This window comes from Sinohyriopsis cumingii, chromosome 5 (genome assembly GCF_028554795.1).
Source record: "Sinohyriopsis cumingii isolate HCF-2022 chromosome 5, ASM2855479v2, whole genome shotgun sequence".
NCBI classification, from domain to species: Eukaryota; Metazoa; Mollusca; class Bivalvia; order Unionida; family Unionidae; genus Sinohyriopsis; species Sinohyriopsis cumingii.
Window position 1 is genome coordinate 52,931,562 of NC_142965.1, and position 19,658 is coordinate 52,951,219.

At 34.2% G+C, this 19,658-nt stretch overlaps 1 protein-coding gene across 5 annotated transcripts in view; it reads right to left on the minus strand.

Moving 5' to 3' along the window:
• Nucleotides 1-19,658, minus strand: part of LOC149799174 (uncharacterized) — a 68,489-nt gene that overhangs the window by 22,182 nt on the left and 26,649 nt on the right. For all 5 annotated transcript variants that reach the window (XM_089958370.1, XM_089958369.1, XM_089958371.1 and 2 more), the window contains exons 2-3: nucleotides 5,947-7,058; nucleotides 2,814-3,066 (exon numbers count right to left, since the gene is read on the minus strand). In XM_089958370.1, the coding sequence (XP_089814496.1) occupies nucleotides 2,814-3,066; nucleotides 5,947-6,720 (1,027 nt within the window). In that variant the 5' untranslated portion in view covers nucleotides 6,721-7,058. The remainder of the gene's footprint in view (nucleotides 1-2,813; nucleotides 3,067-5,946; nucleotides 7,059-19,658) is intronic.

A 19,658-nucleotide genomic window follows, 5' to 3' on the forward strand; every position in this document is an offset into this window, starting at 1 on the left:
AACTTACTATAAACTGCCAAACTGCAGACATCGTAGCAATATGACTGAAAAATTGTTGAAACTATGTTAAAAATCCAAATCGCTCACACACACACACACACTTTCTGAAGACCAGCACTAGAGTCCCATCTATGTCAATTCAGGTTAACCCGAGCTGATAACCAATCAGTAGTAAAATCTACCGAGTAATATATATGAGGTTATTCTTCTCAATGACTTGTTTGTGAATTAATTGACTCTTATTTACTTCTTTTAACGGCATTTGTAACATACTGTTGGATATATCATGCCAGTGTAATATGAGGGATGTGTGCTTCCCAAGGATACAGAGGCAGCCCACACGGACTGCCCAGAATGGGTATTGAACCTGCAATCTTTGGATTAAGAGTCCAACTACTGAGCTACTGTGGTTCTCTTTTGTGAATTATTTGAGCACATGGCAAACATTATGATATCTTACAAAATTAATTGAAAACAATTATACAAATGTCTGACCATTAACAAAATTTTAAGTTCGAGCACGACCATTATTGTCTAGAAGCACTTTAATTTGTTGTTTAGTTTCTAAAGCTTTACCAGATAATACCAGTTTAAATCTTTTGAAAAGAATTTTGACAACCGAAATGCATGTACATGAGAGCACACGCACAGGTTTATTCAAACCATGTTGTTCATCTATTCACACCATAGCGATCACCGCTGTTATGAATGATTATACTCACTTTTACAACTACATGTTTACTGGCTTAATAGAAAACATCAAAACAAAATATGAATCATTTCAAACGTCCATTTTGGTGAAGTTCTGAAGCAGCAGAGAGGGCGAACAGACTCTAATTGACTCACCCCTGAATTGCAAAAATAAGCCTTCCTGAAAATCGCAAAAAAAAAAGGGATCGCGGTGACTGGGTACCCAGTACGAGACTTTGCCCTCATTGCTGCTATCAATTAAAATAAAATTATATCAGATAATGCCTCCAGCGCAGGAATCTTACACAGCTAGATTAGCTTGAGAACGACTAGAAGCAATTAAGAAATATATTCCACTATTTGATTCTGTTAAAAAAACAAAAAAACAAGCATGACAACAAGTTGAATTTGCTACAGGTACAGAACAATTATTTGAGCCTATCACAGCAGTTACTGAAAAAGTCATAGCTGCTACTGAAAACACAGCAGAAAGAACTAAACAAACAAAAAAAGATTTTACGAGATCTTCCAGCTGATATAGCTGCAGCTCAACTTCAACTTCCACCTCAACCTCCGCCTGAAGAACTATAAAAGGCAAAAGGAACTAGCTTTATAGAGAAATTTACTGAAGCTGGTATAACAACAATAAAAAAAGTACAATCAGAGAAAGGTGATATATTTAATTTGGGATTGTTTGCTGCCTCAAGTTATCCTTCGAGAGATGTTTTTTTAAAACCCGAACACATTAAAGGTGTAAGTTGCGATTCGTGGAATGATTGGGTGTTTAAAATAAACTGAAATGTTAGTCAGATAAACAAACAGGACATTTATTATAAAACATATTTAAGAATTAAGAAAATACATTTTGAGGAAATTCAGGATGTAAAACTGTAAGTATATTTTATTTTGCCATTCTTATCACCAGCTAAAGAAGCGAGTATATGACTTGTCACTTGCATGTTATTTGTAAGGACCTTATTTTGCATCTTTTATATACTGTAGCTAGCCTAAATCCAAAAGATTGTATCAGCGTGGAATGTGCCAAAGCAGCTGGTATGTGGCAGTCCACGAAACATCTGTTTTAGTTCATTCAGAAACAAATTTAGACAACCACAATGTAAAGAGCCTCTTACGCAAGTGTACATGATTTGTGTACAAATCAAAAGTTCTTGCGTCTACGTCCATTGTTTGTTTACAATAATAAGAAAGTAGTTCCTTTATGCACTTGTATGCTATATGTGTATTGTCACACGAGTTCAGTATCGGGTAATACTGAACGATTCTGACAATGTAAAGTTAACGGGGAAAAAAATGAGCATATAATAATGATGAATAGAGAATGTTGATTTTGATATATGAATTATATACCACTATGTGTAGCCGAATCTTCTTTACTATTTGTTATAATTTACTGGCATCAATATTTTCAATAAAATCAGTCTTTCAGTTTTCTTTGCATCTCAGTTTTTGTGATAATATATTATTGTCAACTGTCAACAAGTAAAATTTTAGTAATTAAAAATGAGCGACCAGCCAGCTGGAAAAAGTGGGTCAACTTCAAAAAGTGGGTCAACTTCAAAAAGTAGTTGTTGTTGTCGTTGTTGTAGGGTTTAACGCCATTTTTCAGCACACGATAGGCTATACATGGCGGCCAGTATTAATGGTGGAGGAAGAACCTGGGAAATCCCCGGAAAGAACAACCGACCCTCGAGAAGCTACTGGCAAGCTTTCTCACATACCCACATTGGCTGAATCCGAGACTCAAACCCACGCAGACAGAGGTGAGATGGCAGTGATCCATAATGGAGAGCGCTTTAGACCACTAGGCCACTAACTTCAAAAAGTGAGTCAACTTCATGTATAAAGAAAATATATGTAATCGTAGACAGTCTTAATGACAAAAGGAGAGATATAATCCTTTTAACAACATTGCAGTTAGTTATCAAATATGGAGAAAGGTTATGGTATTTCTGACAACCAAACTGGAACCCTCCCCCATGAGACGATGCACAATGATGTCAGGGTGATGGTTGCTATTATACACAGTAATTGCAACATGTTAAAATGATCTTTGATACATGGAGTACCATGTCCTATCATGTTCCACAGTGACCCTATTATACCTGCATAGAAGAACCCAGCCTCTGCCATTTGCTGTGGGGTCTGATCCAGGTGAGTAGGCCAACTTGTGTATGAAGTGATTCGTGATGACAAAGGTGCATACTCAGAGTGTTTTGGGCGTTCTAACATTGTCTGGGGTTCGGGGTCCACTCCAGGATCCTCTGCTTGTATAGTAGGAGTTGTCAACATAAAATTGTTTCTTGTGCTCTTGTATTGTGTATTTTCAGCATCAATCGTGGGTTGCTGAGGGTGACTCTATCAATTAAAGATAAAAAAGCTGGAATAAAAGACATGTATATACATGATATCACATAACTATTTCCATTTTGAATAACATCATTACATTTTATCATAAAAAATGTTTGAAACACCACAGCATAACACTTAGCAATTCCACATAAAAATTTTATTGAAAAATTCAGAACCCTTTTTTATTGCAATGTCATTAACAGAGTACGAAACTTGTGTTTATATGACATGAAATTCATGATATTTGCCGAGTACCACAATATTCCACTTCTCACCAACTTCTTGTGGTATATTTTATTATTAAACTTGCTACATTTCATTTCTAATGAACACTTGTGCAAGCTTTACATTACAGATAAACCTGCCTTGAAGGTTATCTCGAATACAATATATATCCCATGATAAGACCAGAGTGTGTGTGTGTGTGTGTGTGATTTGGATTTTTAATGTAACTTTAACAATTTTTCAGTCATGTTGCTACAATGTCTGCAGTGTGGCAGTTTATAGGGATGTCTAGCACTGGGGCATCATGCCACAGACATGTAGCATCATGTCCTACCCTGATACCAGGTCAACCAGTCTGAACACTGTTAGTACCATTTTTATAAGTTTTTGGTATGACTTGACCAGGGTTCGAACCCATGACCTCCAACATCTAAGGCAGACACTCTAACCACCAGGCCACCAGAACGGTGTGATAAGATCAGGGGACCATTCTAATAAATGCATCACAAACTAGAGGATGGGTTTATCATCAGACATTAATATATTCCTTAGTAAATATTTATCAAAACAACTGTTAAACTCAGAAAGGCTTATGTTCAAGCAAATGCTCATTATTGCCAAAATAAGGTAGGTATACACTTGTCCTAAAAACAGCCACAGTCTCAAGTTTCCTATTAAATTTTGTACTGAAGAAATGAATGTTTAAATGAACATCCACTTGTCTCAAACAGACCAACTTTCTACTTCCTGGAGGTGGCTGCCTAATGTGTTAGACTGTGTATCAAATAAAGTACTGTGATTAATCATTAAGTACTGGAACCATAGTGTGCCTCTCAATTTAGTGATATTCAGACTTAACAAGAGGCCCAAGTCTGCTGCATATTGAGCAGTTATTAGTATGAGGGGACAGTATGGACACTGTTTACTTTTATTCATTTAAATCTGTCAATAAACTTAATTCCTATTGACAGACAAAATAATGCTATATGAAATGACATGCAGCTGTGCATGCATGCTGTACACCATCAGATATATGTGACATAATAATACAGATAAATGATATAGATGGAAAAATGTCATAGAAGGAGAATAAGTCTGCTATGGAGCAATGACAGTACAGTAAATTCCGAGCACTCTGCAGGTGCCATCTAACTGAAATTGAATCCAACCCAAATAAAGTTTGCAAATGAAATTGTCTTTCATAACCTCTAATTTTAAAGTGGTGTCATCGTTTTACAGACCAGTCATGAATCCACAGAAGATGTCCCATGTTCTGGACAACTCCTGTCAACAATTGGTGAGTGAGAAATGACTGTGATAAAGATGCTCGATACATAGTGGAAGTTATTTCTATTATCAGAGGTATTAATTCATCAGCTGCTTTTAAAATATTTAAGAATTATATGAAATTGTAAAGGTTTGTACAAGATGAGTCCCGAATTCGTTGACAGCTATCAAAAATGGACTCTCATTCATATCACAAAACAGCTACTCACCAAAAAATGAAAGAGTGACCAGAGAAGTTTGAATGACATATTTTTTGTTACAGGTGTTGAATCAATGAAACATGATTTTACTTTTTTAACCAAATTTATGAGATAATGATAAAGTTTTGGTCTGAGAAAACAAGCTGATACCACAGGCTGAATAACCATGTCAGAGTACTGTCAAGAGTTTATCCACTTCTTGATGTATAAGGCTGGGTTATCTGGGTACATTTGCCACTGGATGCTTTTATGCCTCTAGAGTGTTGCCAACAGTTGTGGCACACTAAAGAACTACCTGTCCATGCAACCGTACCCAACATATACATCTACTCCATGACAATGCATTGGCACAGCGTGACAGATTTTCTGAAGAATTGTATCCAAACTTTGCGAAACTCTGCATACAGTATGATTTATCTCTAAGTGCTTTCTGACTGAAGGCCATTATCAAAACTCAGCAAAGGGGCAGATAATTTGCAAGGAGACATGTGGTTAGAAGTCAGACAGAGAAAGTGTGTAGGCGTGCATGGGGAGCATCTTGAAAGGAAACACCAATGTACTGTTTGCTAAAAAAATAACTATATTAACAGTGCATTAAATTAACTAATATTCATAACTTTTCTAAATATCATTCTTAATAGATGCATACCTTGCCTCTAAATTTAGGGATTCTCAGACTCAAAAGTTAATGATTTCTGGTAACTTGAATGCATTTATTCTGAATCTTTATATAATGCTATATGTTATGATGTATATTTTGCAATCTGGGTAAGTTGTCTTGCCTGTGTTTTACATGGTACTATTTAATTAAATGACCATAAATGAACCAGCTATTAATCTAATTTTTTACTGTGATTTTGTAGGAATTATAAACTAAAATCAATAACACTGTGTTAGATTCTGCATGCCTTAACTAATCATAGCATGTGATATAAGATTATGTATAATAAACTTGGTGTAATTAAATGTAACAGGAATATTCCAATTATTTAAATCTGAAATTTCAATTTGTATTTAACGTTGCTTCAAAGCCTCCCCAGTCCCAAAAATCATTTTTTCTTAAATATTGGATCTTCTTGATCAAAATATCCCATCAAATTTGTATAAAATGTGTATGTAGATGGAGGAAAGATGAACTTTATAGAACAGGTTGTTCTGTTTGATTAGTGATTACCAAATTTGATGATATCGGAAAGAATTCTGGCTGGATTGTTCCTCTGCTGCTACTGGTCTGCTTTTGTTTTCTGCTAACAATGGAACCCTGGTTTTCTTCTGTGAATCCAACTTGTATACTATTTTTGGATGTGATCCTTTCAACAACATTATAGTTAACTTCTGGTATTGGGCTGACTAGAAAAATTTGATTTCCACTTGGTGATATACTTTTATGAGCCTTCTGTTCAACCTTCTTTCTTCTCTGATTTCCTTTCAGAGTACTGCTGTACTCAGAATTAGAGACAGGTGGACAATCTTTTATGATCTTATTTAAGCTTTCTTGACACTCACTGATGACAATAGGTTCACTCTCTGCTTCCTCCTGAATAACACTGAGATCTTGTTGCATACTATATTTAATGTTTTTTATGTGAGTCACCATTTCATCTTGCCTGAATACTTGTTTTGGGTTTGTTACAGAATTTATACTCACTTCAGAGTTGGGCATGCACTCAACATCAGAACTGAGGCATAAGAGATCATTAAATTGCAATTCCGATCTTACCATTTTATTCTCTTTATCATCCACTTTAAAATATTCTGCTGATTTTGGTGAACCAAGTTGATTCTGTATAGAGTCAAGTTCATTGTTACTGTTTATTACTTGTTTGGGGTTTGTTTCAAAATCACCCCCTTCAGATTCATACTCCAAACAGGGCATACACCCAACATCAGTACCAAGGTATAAGGGATCCTCAGATTGTAATTCAGCTCTGACTATTTCAGGCTTCATAATTAGCTTCTTTTTATATTCAAAGTTTGGGGAGTTTGGAATACTGTCCAATGTTAGGCACAATGGCAGGAACAATGTCAGAAAGTTTTGGAAACGTAAAAATCACAAATGATCAGTATTTTTGTTATCTGGTCAAGACGTGAATGGTTTTCACAGCTCCAAAGGCCATTTCTGAAATCCACATTACCTGTTACTGACCAGTTCATCAGTTCACTATTAATTCCACAATATGCTTGTTTCCTTTGCCTGAGCTGTTCTTGCCAATTTGTCCTTCCTTGTCTCTCATTCTAATGAAAGATATTTCTGGTGCTCTGTCTTCTCCATAACCTCACCAATACCTGTAATGAACAGTTGATATGAAGGGAAAATGTAAAAGGCAACAGCCTGACAACAAGAAAAATAACATTCTCTTTACCTGGAATGCTGAAAACACTGCTGTAATGTTACGCATATTTATAAACCAAGGTTCCCACAAAATATTTCCAAAATATTTAATGATACTTTCATATTCAGCTTAGACACAGTGAATCTGGTCTAATCTACATCCATGAACCCTTGATGTAAGGGTGAGATACTAGTATGGAATCTATGGATGCATAGCATTGACAATTTCAACATTCTAGCATGATCAGTGTCTGAGAAATGAACCAAAAAAAATTGAACCCAATGAAGCGTGCAGTACTGAAAAGAGAGAGTCAGGCTCATCAAGATACATCCCCTCATCAACTTTCATTATTCTAGATAGGATATTATGGTCACTGCAAGTACATTTTAAGTCTATGGTAATAACAAGCACAATTTAACCATATGGTCATGACAAGCATAATTTAACCCTATGGTATTAACAAGCACAATTTAACCCTATGGTAATAACAAGCACAATTTAACACTATGGTCATGGCAAGCATAGTTTAAGCCTATGGTAATAACAAGCACAATTTAAGCCTATGGTCATGGCAAGCACAATTTAAGCCTATGGTCATGGCAAGCATAATTTAACCCTATGGTCATGGCAAGCATAATTTAACCCTATGGTAATAACAAGCACAATTTAACCCTATAGTCATGGCAAGCACAATTTAAGCCTATGGTCATGGCAAGCACAATTTAAGCCTATGGTCATGGCAAGCATAATTTAACCCTATGGTCATGGCAAGCATAATTTAACCCTATGGTAATAACAAGCACAATTTAACCCTATGGTAATAACAAGCACAATTTAAGCCTATGGTCATGGCAAGCACAATTTAACCCTATGGTAATAACAAGCACAATTTAAACCTATGGTCATGGCAAGCACAATTTAACCCTATGGTCATGGCAAGTATAATTTAACCCTATGGTCATGGCAAGAATAATTTAACCCTATGGTAATAACAAGCACAATTTAACCCTATGGTAATAACAAGCACAATTTAAGCCTATGGTCATGGCAAGCACAATTTAAGCCTATGGTAATAACAAGCACAATTTAACCCTATGGTAATAACAAGCACAATTTAACCCTATGGTTATGGCAAGCACAATTTAACCCTATGGTAATAACAAGCACAATTTAACCCTATGGTCATGGAAAGCACAATTTAAGCCTATGGTCATGGCAAGCATAATTTAACCCTATGGTCATGGCAAGCATAATTTAACCCTATGGTAATAACAAGCACAATTTAACCCTATAGTCATGGCAAGCACAATTTAAGCCTATGGTCATGGCAAGCACAATTTAACCCTATGGTCATGGCAAGCATAATTTAACCCTATGGTAATAACAAGCACAATTTAACCCTATGATAATAACAAGCACAATTTAAGCCTATGGTCATGGCAAGCACAATTTAACCCTATGGTAATAACAAGCACAATTTAAGCCTATGGTCATGGCAAGCACAATTTAACCCTATGGTCATGGCAAGTATAATTTAACCCTATGGTCATGGCAAGAATAATTTAACCCTATGGTAATAACAAGCACAATTTAACCCTATGGTAATAACAAGCACAATTTAAGCCTATGGTCATGGCAAGCACAATTTAAGCCTATGGTAATAACAAGCACAATTTAACCCTATGGTAATAACAAGCACAATTTAACCCTATGGTTATGGCAAGCACAATTTAACCCTATGGTAATAACAAGCACAATTTAAGCCTATGGTCATGGCAAGCACAATTTAAGCCTATGGTCATGGCAAGTATAATTTAACCCTATGGTAATAACAAGCACAATTTAACCCTATAGTCATGGCAAGCACAATTTAAGCCTATAGTCATGGCAAGCACAATTTAAGCCTATGGTCATGGCAAGCACAATTTAACCCTATGGTCATGGCAAGCATAATTTAACCCTATGGTAATAACAAGCACAATTTAACCCTATGGTAATAACAAGCACAATTTAAGCCTATGGTCATGGCAAGTACAATTTAACCCTATGGTAATAACAAGCACAATTTAAGCCTATGGTCATGGCAAGCACAATTTAACCCTATGGTCATGGCAAGTATAATTTAACCCTATGGTCATGGCAAGAATAATTTAACCCTATGGTAATAACAAGCACAATTTAACCCTATGGTAATAACAAGCACAATTTAAGCCTCTGGTCATGGCAAGCACAATTTAAGCCTATGGTAATTACAAGCACAATTTAACCCTATGGTAATAACAAGCACAATTTAACCCTATGGTTATGGCAAGCACAATTTAACCCTATTGTCATGGCAAGCATAATTTAACCCTATGGTCATAGCAAGTATAATTAAACCCATCCTATTAAAGTGGGTGATGTAGGGCACAATGAACTTTAATTTGGTACTAATATAGATGCAATAAAACATCAGTTTAATGATTAATGCATCAACAGTTAAATCATACAATTCAGTGAAGCATGAAATATGGGTCAAAGTAACATACAGGAACATGTACTCCTCAAGATGCATCTTTTCTTAAAGTCTTTTGCTTCTAGGCTTAACTATATGTATACAGTGTGCTAAAATTCTACTGGTTCATGAGCTAAATGCCAAAATCAGAAAAACAAGAAATATAAGTCACAGTGACCTTTTCTTCTAGGGCTGTGCTACTAATATAGATGAATATACTCATTTGATTTAATGGTTCTAGCATGATCTGAGCTTGAGAATTAAATCTAAACACAAAACATAAAATTTAACCAAACTATGAGAATCATGACATATTGGCTTACAGTACCTTACTTTAAGATGAGGGTGTAAAACTTTTAAAGCTGCATGACACTTCACCAAGATTTAAGATACTAAGTATAACAGTATGTATATAGTGTGCACAAGACTTGATCTAAAAGCAACCAAAAAAAAAATTCCCCAGGAGGATAGATGCTATGAAACTCCAAACTGTTACCTAAAAAGTAAAATAAAACAACAGTTGAGATACAGTGAATTTTACATGTGCATATGCTTTTATATGTGTGGATTCCAGTGGGTAATATCATAGTTCTTCTCTACTTCATAGAGATGAACTTAAAAAGATCAGGGTCTGTATAGTGGGCACACACTGAAAGCATTAATAATACATGTAATAATTAGAGGTGCTTGGTATTATCGATATACCAGTTTACAGCTGTATTGTTTTCCAGTGGTACATACCATGGTACTATGTCAGTGTACTGGTACTTTGGTAGTTTCTGTTTGTTGTTGTTGTTGTTGTTGTAGGGTTTAACGCCAATTTTCAGCACACGATAGGCTATACATGGCGGCCAGTATTAATGATGGAGGAAGAACCCCGGAAAGAACCACCGACCCACGAGAAGCTACTGGCAAGCTTTCTCACATAACCACATTAGCCGAATCTGAGACTCGAACCCACGCAGACAGAGGTGAGATGGCAGTGATTCGTAACGGACAGTGCTTTAGACCACTTGGCCACTCAGGGCCCCCAGTTTCTGTTTGTAAGGAATGTATAGAAATTACCAAATTATCTTGATATTAATTTAATAATATTCACAAGCATGTTTTCATTTTTCATGGCAAAATAATTAAACAGATTATTATGTTTACAAAACAGCTGAATTTGTCACCAACTTAATTTTTTTTTAATAGTACAAATATAATTATATTTATGATCCTTTAATTTGGGCCAACTCCAGCTTTTGGAGAAATTTCAGATTAAATACAAAATGTCATTTTTGGGTTATTTACTACAGTCTACTGCATGTTGATGTTTCAAGTACATGAATTCCTTTTGCAAGATTTTCAGGAGAGCAGCTTTCTGCTAGAATTTTATGTAATTTCTCAAGTGCACTAAATATTTTCTCATTTCCGATAATTATCTTGCCTGGGTGTTGAAATTCCACTCAAAGTTTCTATTATATCAATAGTGTAGCTTATAAATTGTAGACTTCAGTGTCAACGCTTGTTTTTATCATCATGCACTCTCATGGCAGCACAATGTCTTTCACAGCCTGTAAGCTGTACATGTGCAAGGTTAATCATCCCACTTCTGTCACTGTTTCTAGATTACAGTTTAGATAACGTAGCACAGTACTTAACATTTTTCTGGAAAGGGGCTGCAATTTTGTTTAGAGCTGAATGATTTTATTTTAATGTTGGCTCTTTATAATTAATGGGGTTTTTTCTTCAAAGAATAGATAAAATATGGTGTTAGTGTGCTATAAATCTGAGCAAAATATTTTTCCCAGCTACAGTGTATTGACTCAAATTTACCAAAAATGATTCAGTCCCCTGTCCCAAAACATTAAATTATTGGTCCCTAAAATAATTGCTGTGTACCATAGCACATATCATATTATTTTCAGAAATACCATGGTACACATAATTTTTTACTGCAGTACAAAATTTCTGTGGTACCCAGCTCCAAATATAATAATAATATTATTATTAATAATAATAATAATAATAATAATAATAATAATAATAATTTATTTACAGATGGTACAACTTATTTAACAATACTAGTATATTTGTTTATTTCCCATTAGACCATCTGGTACACATAATATTCATGCATTAAATAAAATATTCATTAAAAATTTTTTTATTAATCTGTTGATCGAAGTCACATAAATTATTTTTCTTAAAAATCTACATAATGCACATAAATATACATATTTGTCTAAGGCAAAAAAAGTGTTTCCTATTGCAGCATTTTTAAAATTAGATTTTTTTAATTTAAACATTATATATTCAGGAATTGGGGAGGGGGTATAAGGGATGAAATCATATGTATAGAAAGTTCACCCACCTCCCCAACATAATGAACTGAATGCACTACACATCAAATTCATGGTCACTGCAATTATCATGGTTGATATGTATGAAGATTATGGAAGTATCAGCCTGCAAACCTCTAGTATTTTTAAATATAAGAAGAATCTGTATTACATATTGGTGGTCATTTGTACACATAAATATACCATATTAATTAATATCAAATTGCAATAATGGTGGACACATATTCAACAATATGCAGAATAAATTATCTTCAATCATAGTGTCACTGAAAATGAAATTATGTGAATTTGCATCAAAATATGAATTATTATGATTTTTTAATACATGTCAAGTAGTATATTTAACCTAACAAACAACCTATAGAAGACAAAAGAGGAAGAAACAATAACACTGAAAAGAAAAGGAAAAAATAAGTATGTCATAAGCAACTGATGCAGTTGACATTAGGCCACAAATGTAAAAATATATATATTTGTCATCTTGTATAGTAAATAACTAAGTCTGCTTTACAACGTATACAATTCTTTCAATACTTAATAACTTCATATAAAAATTATGATGTAGACTTCAATAATTCACTGAGAAGTTTGACGTTTAAACTTCGATCAATGTAGTATAGTTGACAACAAAATATTTTGCTTTTATTTGTCATTTCATACTGATAAAATATTGAATGAACTCTTAGTGTGAAGCTGTTATTAGAAGCTGACCAGGGGGCAGTCTTACCTAACAGCAAAAGGCTCTAAAATATGCCATAGAACACATACTTTTCAAGGCTGAGACAAAATTCATAATCATGACTGAAAGGATGTGTAGTCTGTATGCCAATTTGTACCAACATTTGGGTCACTTATTCAAAAAGATACTAATAAAATACACAATGGATATTTTTAGCATGAGAAGGAATGGATAAATGGATAATATGAAAGATGAATAATGAAAAGACTAAGAACTGTCGTCAATTTTTATACTGAGAACCTGTTGAAATTCTTTGGATTGTTAAACCAGTATCATAATATATTTCATATTTAATGGGTTCTTTCCTGAAGCAATTTCCCAAACCTCACCTAAAACTGTAATTGAGATCATGAAATGTATGTACACACATACAATCATTAACATTTTGATTAATTAAAGCTTTGCTAACATCTATAGACTTGATAGCTCCAGATAGACAAAATTTCACAATTACATACTTTCATAGAATAATTCCAAACAATTACTTTTAAGAAAAACAAATTATGTAGACAACTTTGCATTTTCATGCCTTATGCATAACTGTGCTTGATGTAAGACCCATTTATCTAATTAATTAAACAAGTCTTTGTTTTCATCTTGTAAAGATCACATGGTGTAGTTTTGATTTTGCCTTTATTGATTAAAGCAAAAACACAGTTTTGTCATATTATTCACAGTTGTTTCAAGCTTAAATTTCCAATACAGCCAATATTGTATGCTACAATAGTGTTCTTTGATTATTATAGAATTTGGTTTCTTTAGAAATCATAATATCCGTTTAGACAACTGAATAAGAAAGATAATTCAACATTTCCACCCAGCCCTTAGTAACCAGGATAATTTAACATTTCATCCCAACTAGTAGTACCAAGGGATTTAAAAATTTCCACCTAGCCCTTAGTAACCACAATAACTTAACATTTCCACACAGTCCTTAGTAACCACAATAACTTAACATTTACAACCAAGTCATTAGTAACCAGGAAAATTTATCATTTACACTTAATCCATAGTGGCCAAGAAAATTTAACATCTACACCCAGTCTATTGTTGTTGTTGTTGTTGTAGGGTTTAACGCCATTTTTCAACACACGATAGGCTATACATGGCGGCCAGTATTAATAGTAGTGGAAGAACCCAGGAAATGCCCGGAAAGAACCACCGACCCTCAAGAAGCTACTGGCAAGCTTTCTCACATACCCACATTGGCCAAATCTGAGATTCGAGCCTTCGCAGACAGAGGTGAGATGGCAGTGATCCGTAACAAAGAATGCTTTAGACCACTTGGCCACTCAGGGCCCCCCACACCCAGTCTACAGTGGCCAGGAAAATTGAACATTTCCACCAAACCCATAGTAACCAGGAGAATTTTATATATCCAGCCACCCAGTAATAACCTTGATAATAATAAAAAATTGACCCAGCACATAGTAATCATGATAATTAACAATTCAACTCAGCCTTAGCAGCCATGATAACTTAGTATTTCCACCAAGCCCTTCAGTAACCAGAATAAATGAGATATCAACAAAGCAGATACTTAAACCAACAACAAATAAAAAACAAATATCGTTTTAAACACTGCAAATCTGTCGAATCAATTTTTATTTATTGTGCAAATGTGAGATTTTTACAAATTTAAAATTTCATATATTTCAGTACATGTATATTTACATAAGTATCGAAACATGAGTGAATCATTTTGTCTTCACTAGCAAGCACTGCACTGTACACAGATTTGATTACACATTACTGCACTGTACACATTGATTACACATTACTGCACTGTACACAGGTTGATTACACATTACTGCTTACATGGCCTGGTTTAAGTCATGCGAGTGCCTAGACTGCATTATTCTAATTGCATCTATTTAAATATTTAATTAAAGGCCACTAGACTGAGAATTTTGTTCTTCATATTATTAGCACATATTTTCCATCTTAGGCCTGCCAATTAACCACTATAATGTAAAAAAAATTGTGCATGTGCTCTCGTGTACAATTATATCTAACAAGTTTTTGGTTGGTCAATTTTTGTCAAATTTTAGAAACCAAGACAATGCATTTTCTAGTGACATTAAATATTTGTACCTACTTGTAATTACAGTAATGTAATATAGGTATTCCTATAGCCCTATCAGTTAGAATTAATTGCAATATATAGTATCTACTGTGCTCGGCTAAAGTCATATAGCTTTAATAAATGGTGTATTTACCCAAGCAGGTAAACAATCCTTAATACATCTATGGAAACCCATGTGTGCTAAATTTCATCATAAATCTATTCACAATGGAGAGGTAATGAAATCGATCACATGTAAAGATGGTCTTGATATAGACAAGTCTGAAAGAAAAGCAATTGACTTGGAACTAAAAGAAGGCAGATATTGCATTCATCAATGTGTAACTTCTGAAACATAATTTTCATCCAAAAAGCTGAAAAAAAATCAAAGTTGATAATATCCCAACAGAATAATTTTAAGAACACAGTCCAGATATCATCCCTAACACAGTCACATTTAACTGCATCATCTCATCTTGTACTGTAGAGCTAACTGTCTACAGCATAACGTCAGCAGATAGAATGAGACCTCGTCTATCAAATAATGCTGACCTTTTGATGAGAAACCATTTTCAGATAAAATCAAAATGATTAGAAAAATATAACCTGAAGAAGAACATCACATAAACTTTATTTCTCATGTCAGTTATTTTGAAATGTTATCCCACAATGTATTAGAAATTTGAAGAAACGCTGACAGTAAGCAATTTATTAAACTCTAACATTTACTACCTTATCCCTGTTCTATGTAACATTTGTCATACTACTGGTACATCAATCTGTGAAAGCCAGGTTTTGTTGTTGTTATAGGTTTTTAACACATTTTTCAGCACAAAATAGGCTATACATGGTGGCCAGTATAAACGGTAGAGGAAGAACCAGGGGAAACCCCGAAAAGAACTACTGACCCATGAGAAGCTACTCCTAGTAACTGAAATAATGAACTGGTTTATGATACACAAGGTTTTGAATACCTTAAGACAATATGTTGGAATCCATTGTGTGTGTGTGTATATATATATATATATATATATATATATATATATATATATATATATATATATATATATATATATTAGAGCTGGGTACCACAAAAAAATTTTGTACTGCTTGTTATATACATAAATTTGCATTGTTCGTTAGTTTTTTCTCCATTATATGTGATGTATACTTATATTTTGGACTTGACCTTCTCTAAAATCAAGTTCACTGTGCACCTGACCAGTAACTTTTATTTTGTAAGCAAATAATACATAGTTAATATTTCTCTATGAGACTGGGTTAAATATTAGGACCATTATCAATGGAAGTAAACATGTTTATTTGGGTCTAGGTCTAGGACATTGGTATTCCCCATGAATAAACCTGTTGTACCTAATGTTTACCATGTTCCTTAATATAATTTTAGTGACATCTTTTATCTTGCTGACAGCTTAGAATATTACAGAAATAAAATTTCGACCCTCATCCTGGTTTTTCTTTTGTGTCCTAGCTTTTTATATAATGCTGTTTACTTGACAAATTACTCATTTTTGCATTTAACATCTGTGGCAGAATAAGTTTTATTGTTGTGGTCAGTATTTCATTTGGGTGGAATTATTTATTTAAATTATTACTCACTGTAAATACAACATGCTCAACTATAATATCTTTGGACTGGAACATTAATTTGGAATTATATTTGGACTTGTGATAAAACTTTAAGGACTATTTGGGATTTAATTCACAATACTGTAAGTTCTTTTTAATTTTCACTTTGTATTCAAAGAAAATAAACTATTTGTTGAATTTTACAAAACTTGTTGGTTTTTGCTCTTTTCTATTACATAGTTTAAGGCCATAGAGTCATAATACACTGTATTTCTCAACATAACACGATACATATCACAGTATACCACAATTGAATTAGGGACCAAGATTCAATGTTCTGGGAAAAGGGATTGACACTTTTGTTTAATTTCTGTCTTTCAATACTTGGAAAAATATCTTGCTCTGATTTTTAGTAGACAAAAAATATTACTTATCTTGAGATAAAAAAAAGAAATATTTCAGCTGAAAAGAAAATCAAAGCCCCCCTCCCCCCATCTGAGACACTAAGAATTAAATGGCCAGTTTATTATAGTAGATTAACATGCCTTGTATATGTTAATTATTGTACAAGTTGTCATTCTAAACACTGTAACTAATGTGGGATGATTAAGCTTACACTATAACTGATACTGGAAAAGACATTATGCTGATATCAGACAGACTACTGATAAAAATAGGAAGTGTTGATACTGGAGCCTAAAATTTTCAAGCTATACTACTGATATAATAGGATACACTACTGATATAATAGGATACACTACTGATATAATAGGATACACTACTGATATAATAGGAGAAAACTCTGAGTGAAATCACAACACTCTGGCAAGATATTGTTCAGAGAGGGCCAGTAAATATGAAACACATTAAATCCACAAATGAGAAAATATTTAGTGGACTTGAGAAATTATGTAAAGTTATATTTACTAGCCCTCAATGATAAATTTCTTGCCCGGTGTTGGCATCCCATTCCATGTTTCCCTGATTATTATATCAATAGTTTAGTTAGTAAATTGCAGGCTTTAGAATCAACACTTCCCATCTGTATCAACTGGCTCTTTAATGTCAGCACAATTAATTCACAGTACCAGCTATAGTGTAAGTTTACTCATCCCGTTTTAGTTAGGATAAATAAATATGTGTGTTCCGGTCAATCGACCAACCCTGCTTTTCGTTGCTGACCATTGGTTAAATAAAAAACATTTTAAATATTTTGTTTGAAAATTCTGAAATTGATTTGTGTATCTAATTGAGCTTGTTTAGCCCAGTACTTGACGAATGCTTAGTACATTATATATACAAATCGTTATAAGATAATAAAAAAACACTACCCTAAATTTTTTTTAAAAATTCCGAAAACGATTTGTGCATCTAACTGAGCCAGTTTAGCTCAGTACTTGAAGTGCTTATTACATTATATATACACTGCACTAATCATTATAATATATATAATGTTTAAAAAAAAAATACCTACCCTAATTTTAAACTCGTGCAATAGGCAAAACATATTGGGGAGGGGCCTTGCAGGCTTGCTTTGTTAGGGTTTGCACTGTGTCACGTTTGCTAAGCCCCAGCTATTGAGTCATGTATAAGCTCTAATCTACCTGTCTTGGGATATTACCACGGCATTGTGTTTGATCTCTAAACATTGGCGCAGGGTTAGTGTTGAACTCTTACTCAAGGTTACTATGACCAGCCAGAGACCAGAAACTTTAGTTGGCAAAGGTGACCAGTCGTGTCACTTAAATAAAGCTTGCCAATATCACATCTATATGTTAAAGGTTAGTTCAAGGATCAAAAGCAAAGTCCACGGGGTGAACGGGGTGTGTTCTTATCCATCCCCACATGACAGACAGCAAGAGGGACATTGTCTGCTAAGTTTGATTGGATCAGTCCACAGCGATATCCAATCAAAAATTGAGACAGAGGGCATGATTACAATTCAGACCCGAATGATACCTTCCGAACTCTTAAGATTAATTCAGTATTTGCCTGAAAGGATTGCAGATCAATAGGGTTTACTCCGAGAAAAGAAGCCACTCGTAATCTGGCAGCAGAACTTAGAGGTTGATTCTAAGGAAAGACAAAGCTTTGAAAACGTCAGTAAGTTATTTGCTCGATTTTTTCAGACTATTATGGCATCATAATTGTAATTATTTGTAGTACACACACTTAATTACTATGATCATTTAGTATGTAGAATTACCTTTGTAGTGTTTCATTTACATGCATATTTGAGAAATGGGCTTGGGCCTTACATAGAGAATTATTAGATGCGAGGCTGAATTATGTAGATTGTTAGCTTGTGGTCAGAATTAATTTTGTAATTCACTATTAGGTTACTTCGTAGTAAACCAGTGCATTTATTAATGTGTTATGTTAGAATTTACACATGCTTGAATTGTGACTTTCGAAAATGGTTGAAGTATGGATGTATGAATATATCAGAGCATGGATATTTTAATATTTGCGTACTTTGTATGAGTTGTAAGGTAAAGAAATGCGTCTGATTATTGTGATATTGTTTAGTATAACAGGATTAGGAATATGTACTGATGTGATGGAATTTATTGATGTATGTATAAGAAGTAACTGATATCGTGCTGTATTATGACGTTTGTTTTCCCATACAAGAATGTATGGGTATCTCAATGTGAATGAATGCATGACCGAAGAAATTTAATAGCCGTTATCTGATGATAGGCTGTGTATAGTGTGAGATGAGAGGGCTAAGGAAAAAGATTGTACCATCCTTGTGTTTTCACAGGAAGCTTTTTAGGGGACAGACAACTTCAGATTACATTGGGTCCCAAGTCTTCAAGAGTTGGAAATGGAACTGAGACAGTAGCCGAGATAGTCGAAGTCAACAGAAGTGTAGTCGTGGGGGAGAAAGTGGAGGAGGAGGAGAAGGAGTCTAGAGAAAGTGGAGGAATAGGAGAAGGAATTTGGAGAATAGTCGGGGAGAAAGAGGAGAAGGAATTGGGAGAAATAGGAGAGACAAAGGATACAACAGATGAGTAGAAATACAAAGACAGATGGAAATCAATCTTATACTGCTAATCAAGTGATGCAATAGGCTTAATAAAGGGTCGCGTGGAAGGAGTGTAATTGGAAACTTTAGTCCATTGATTATTGAATTGTTATTAAATTGTTATTCATTGAATTTCAATCTTTTTTGTATATTGAACCATCTAACCGTCAGCATTGCTGACTGGGGCTTGGAGCTTTACATCAATCTTTCACTAAATTTAACTTCCAACAAAATAGAGCTTGGGAGGGACTTCTATAACAGTTTAAATAAAATATTGGGAGCACCCCAC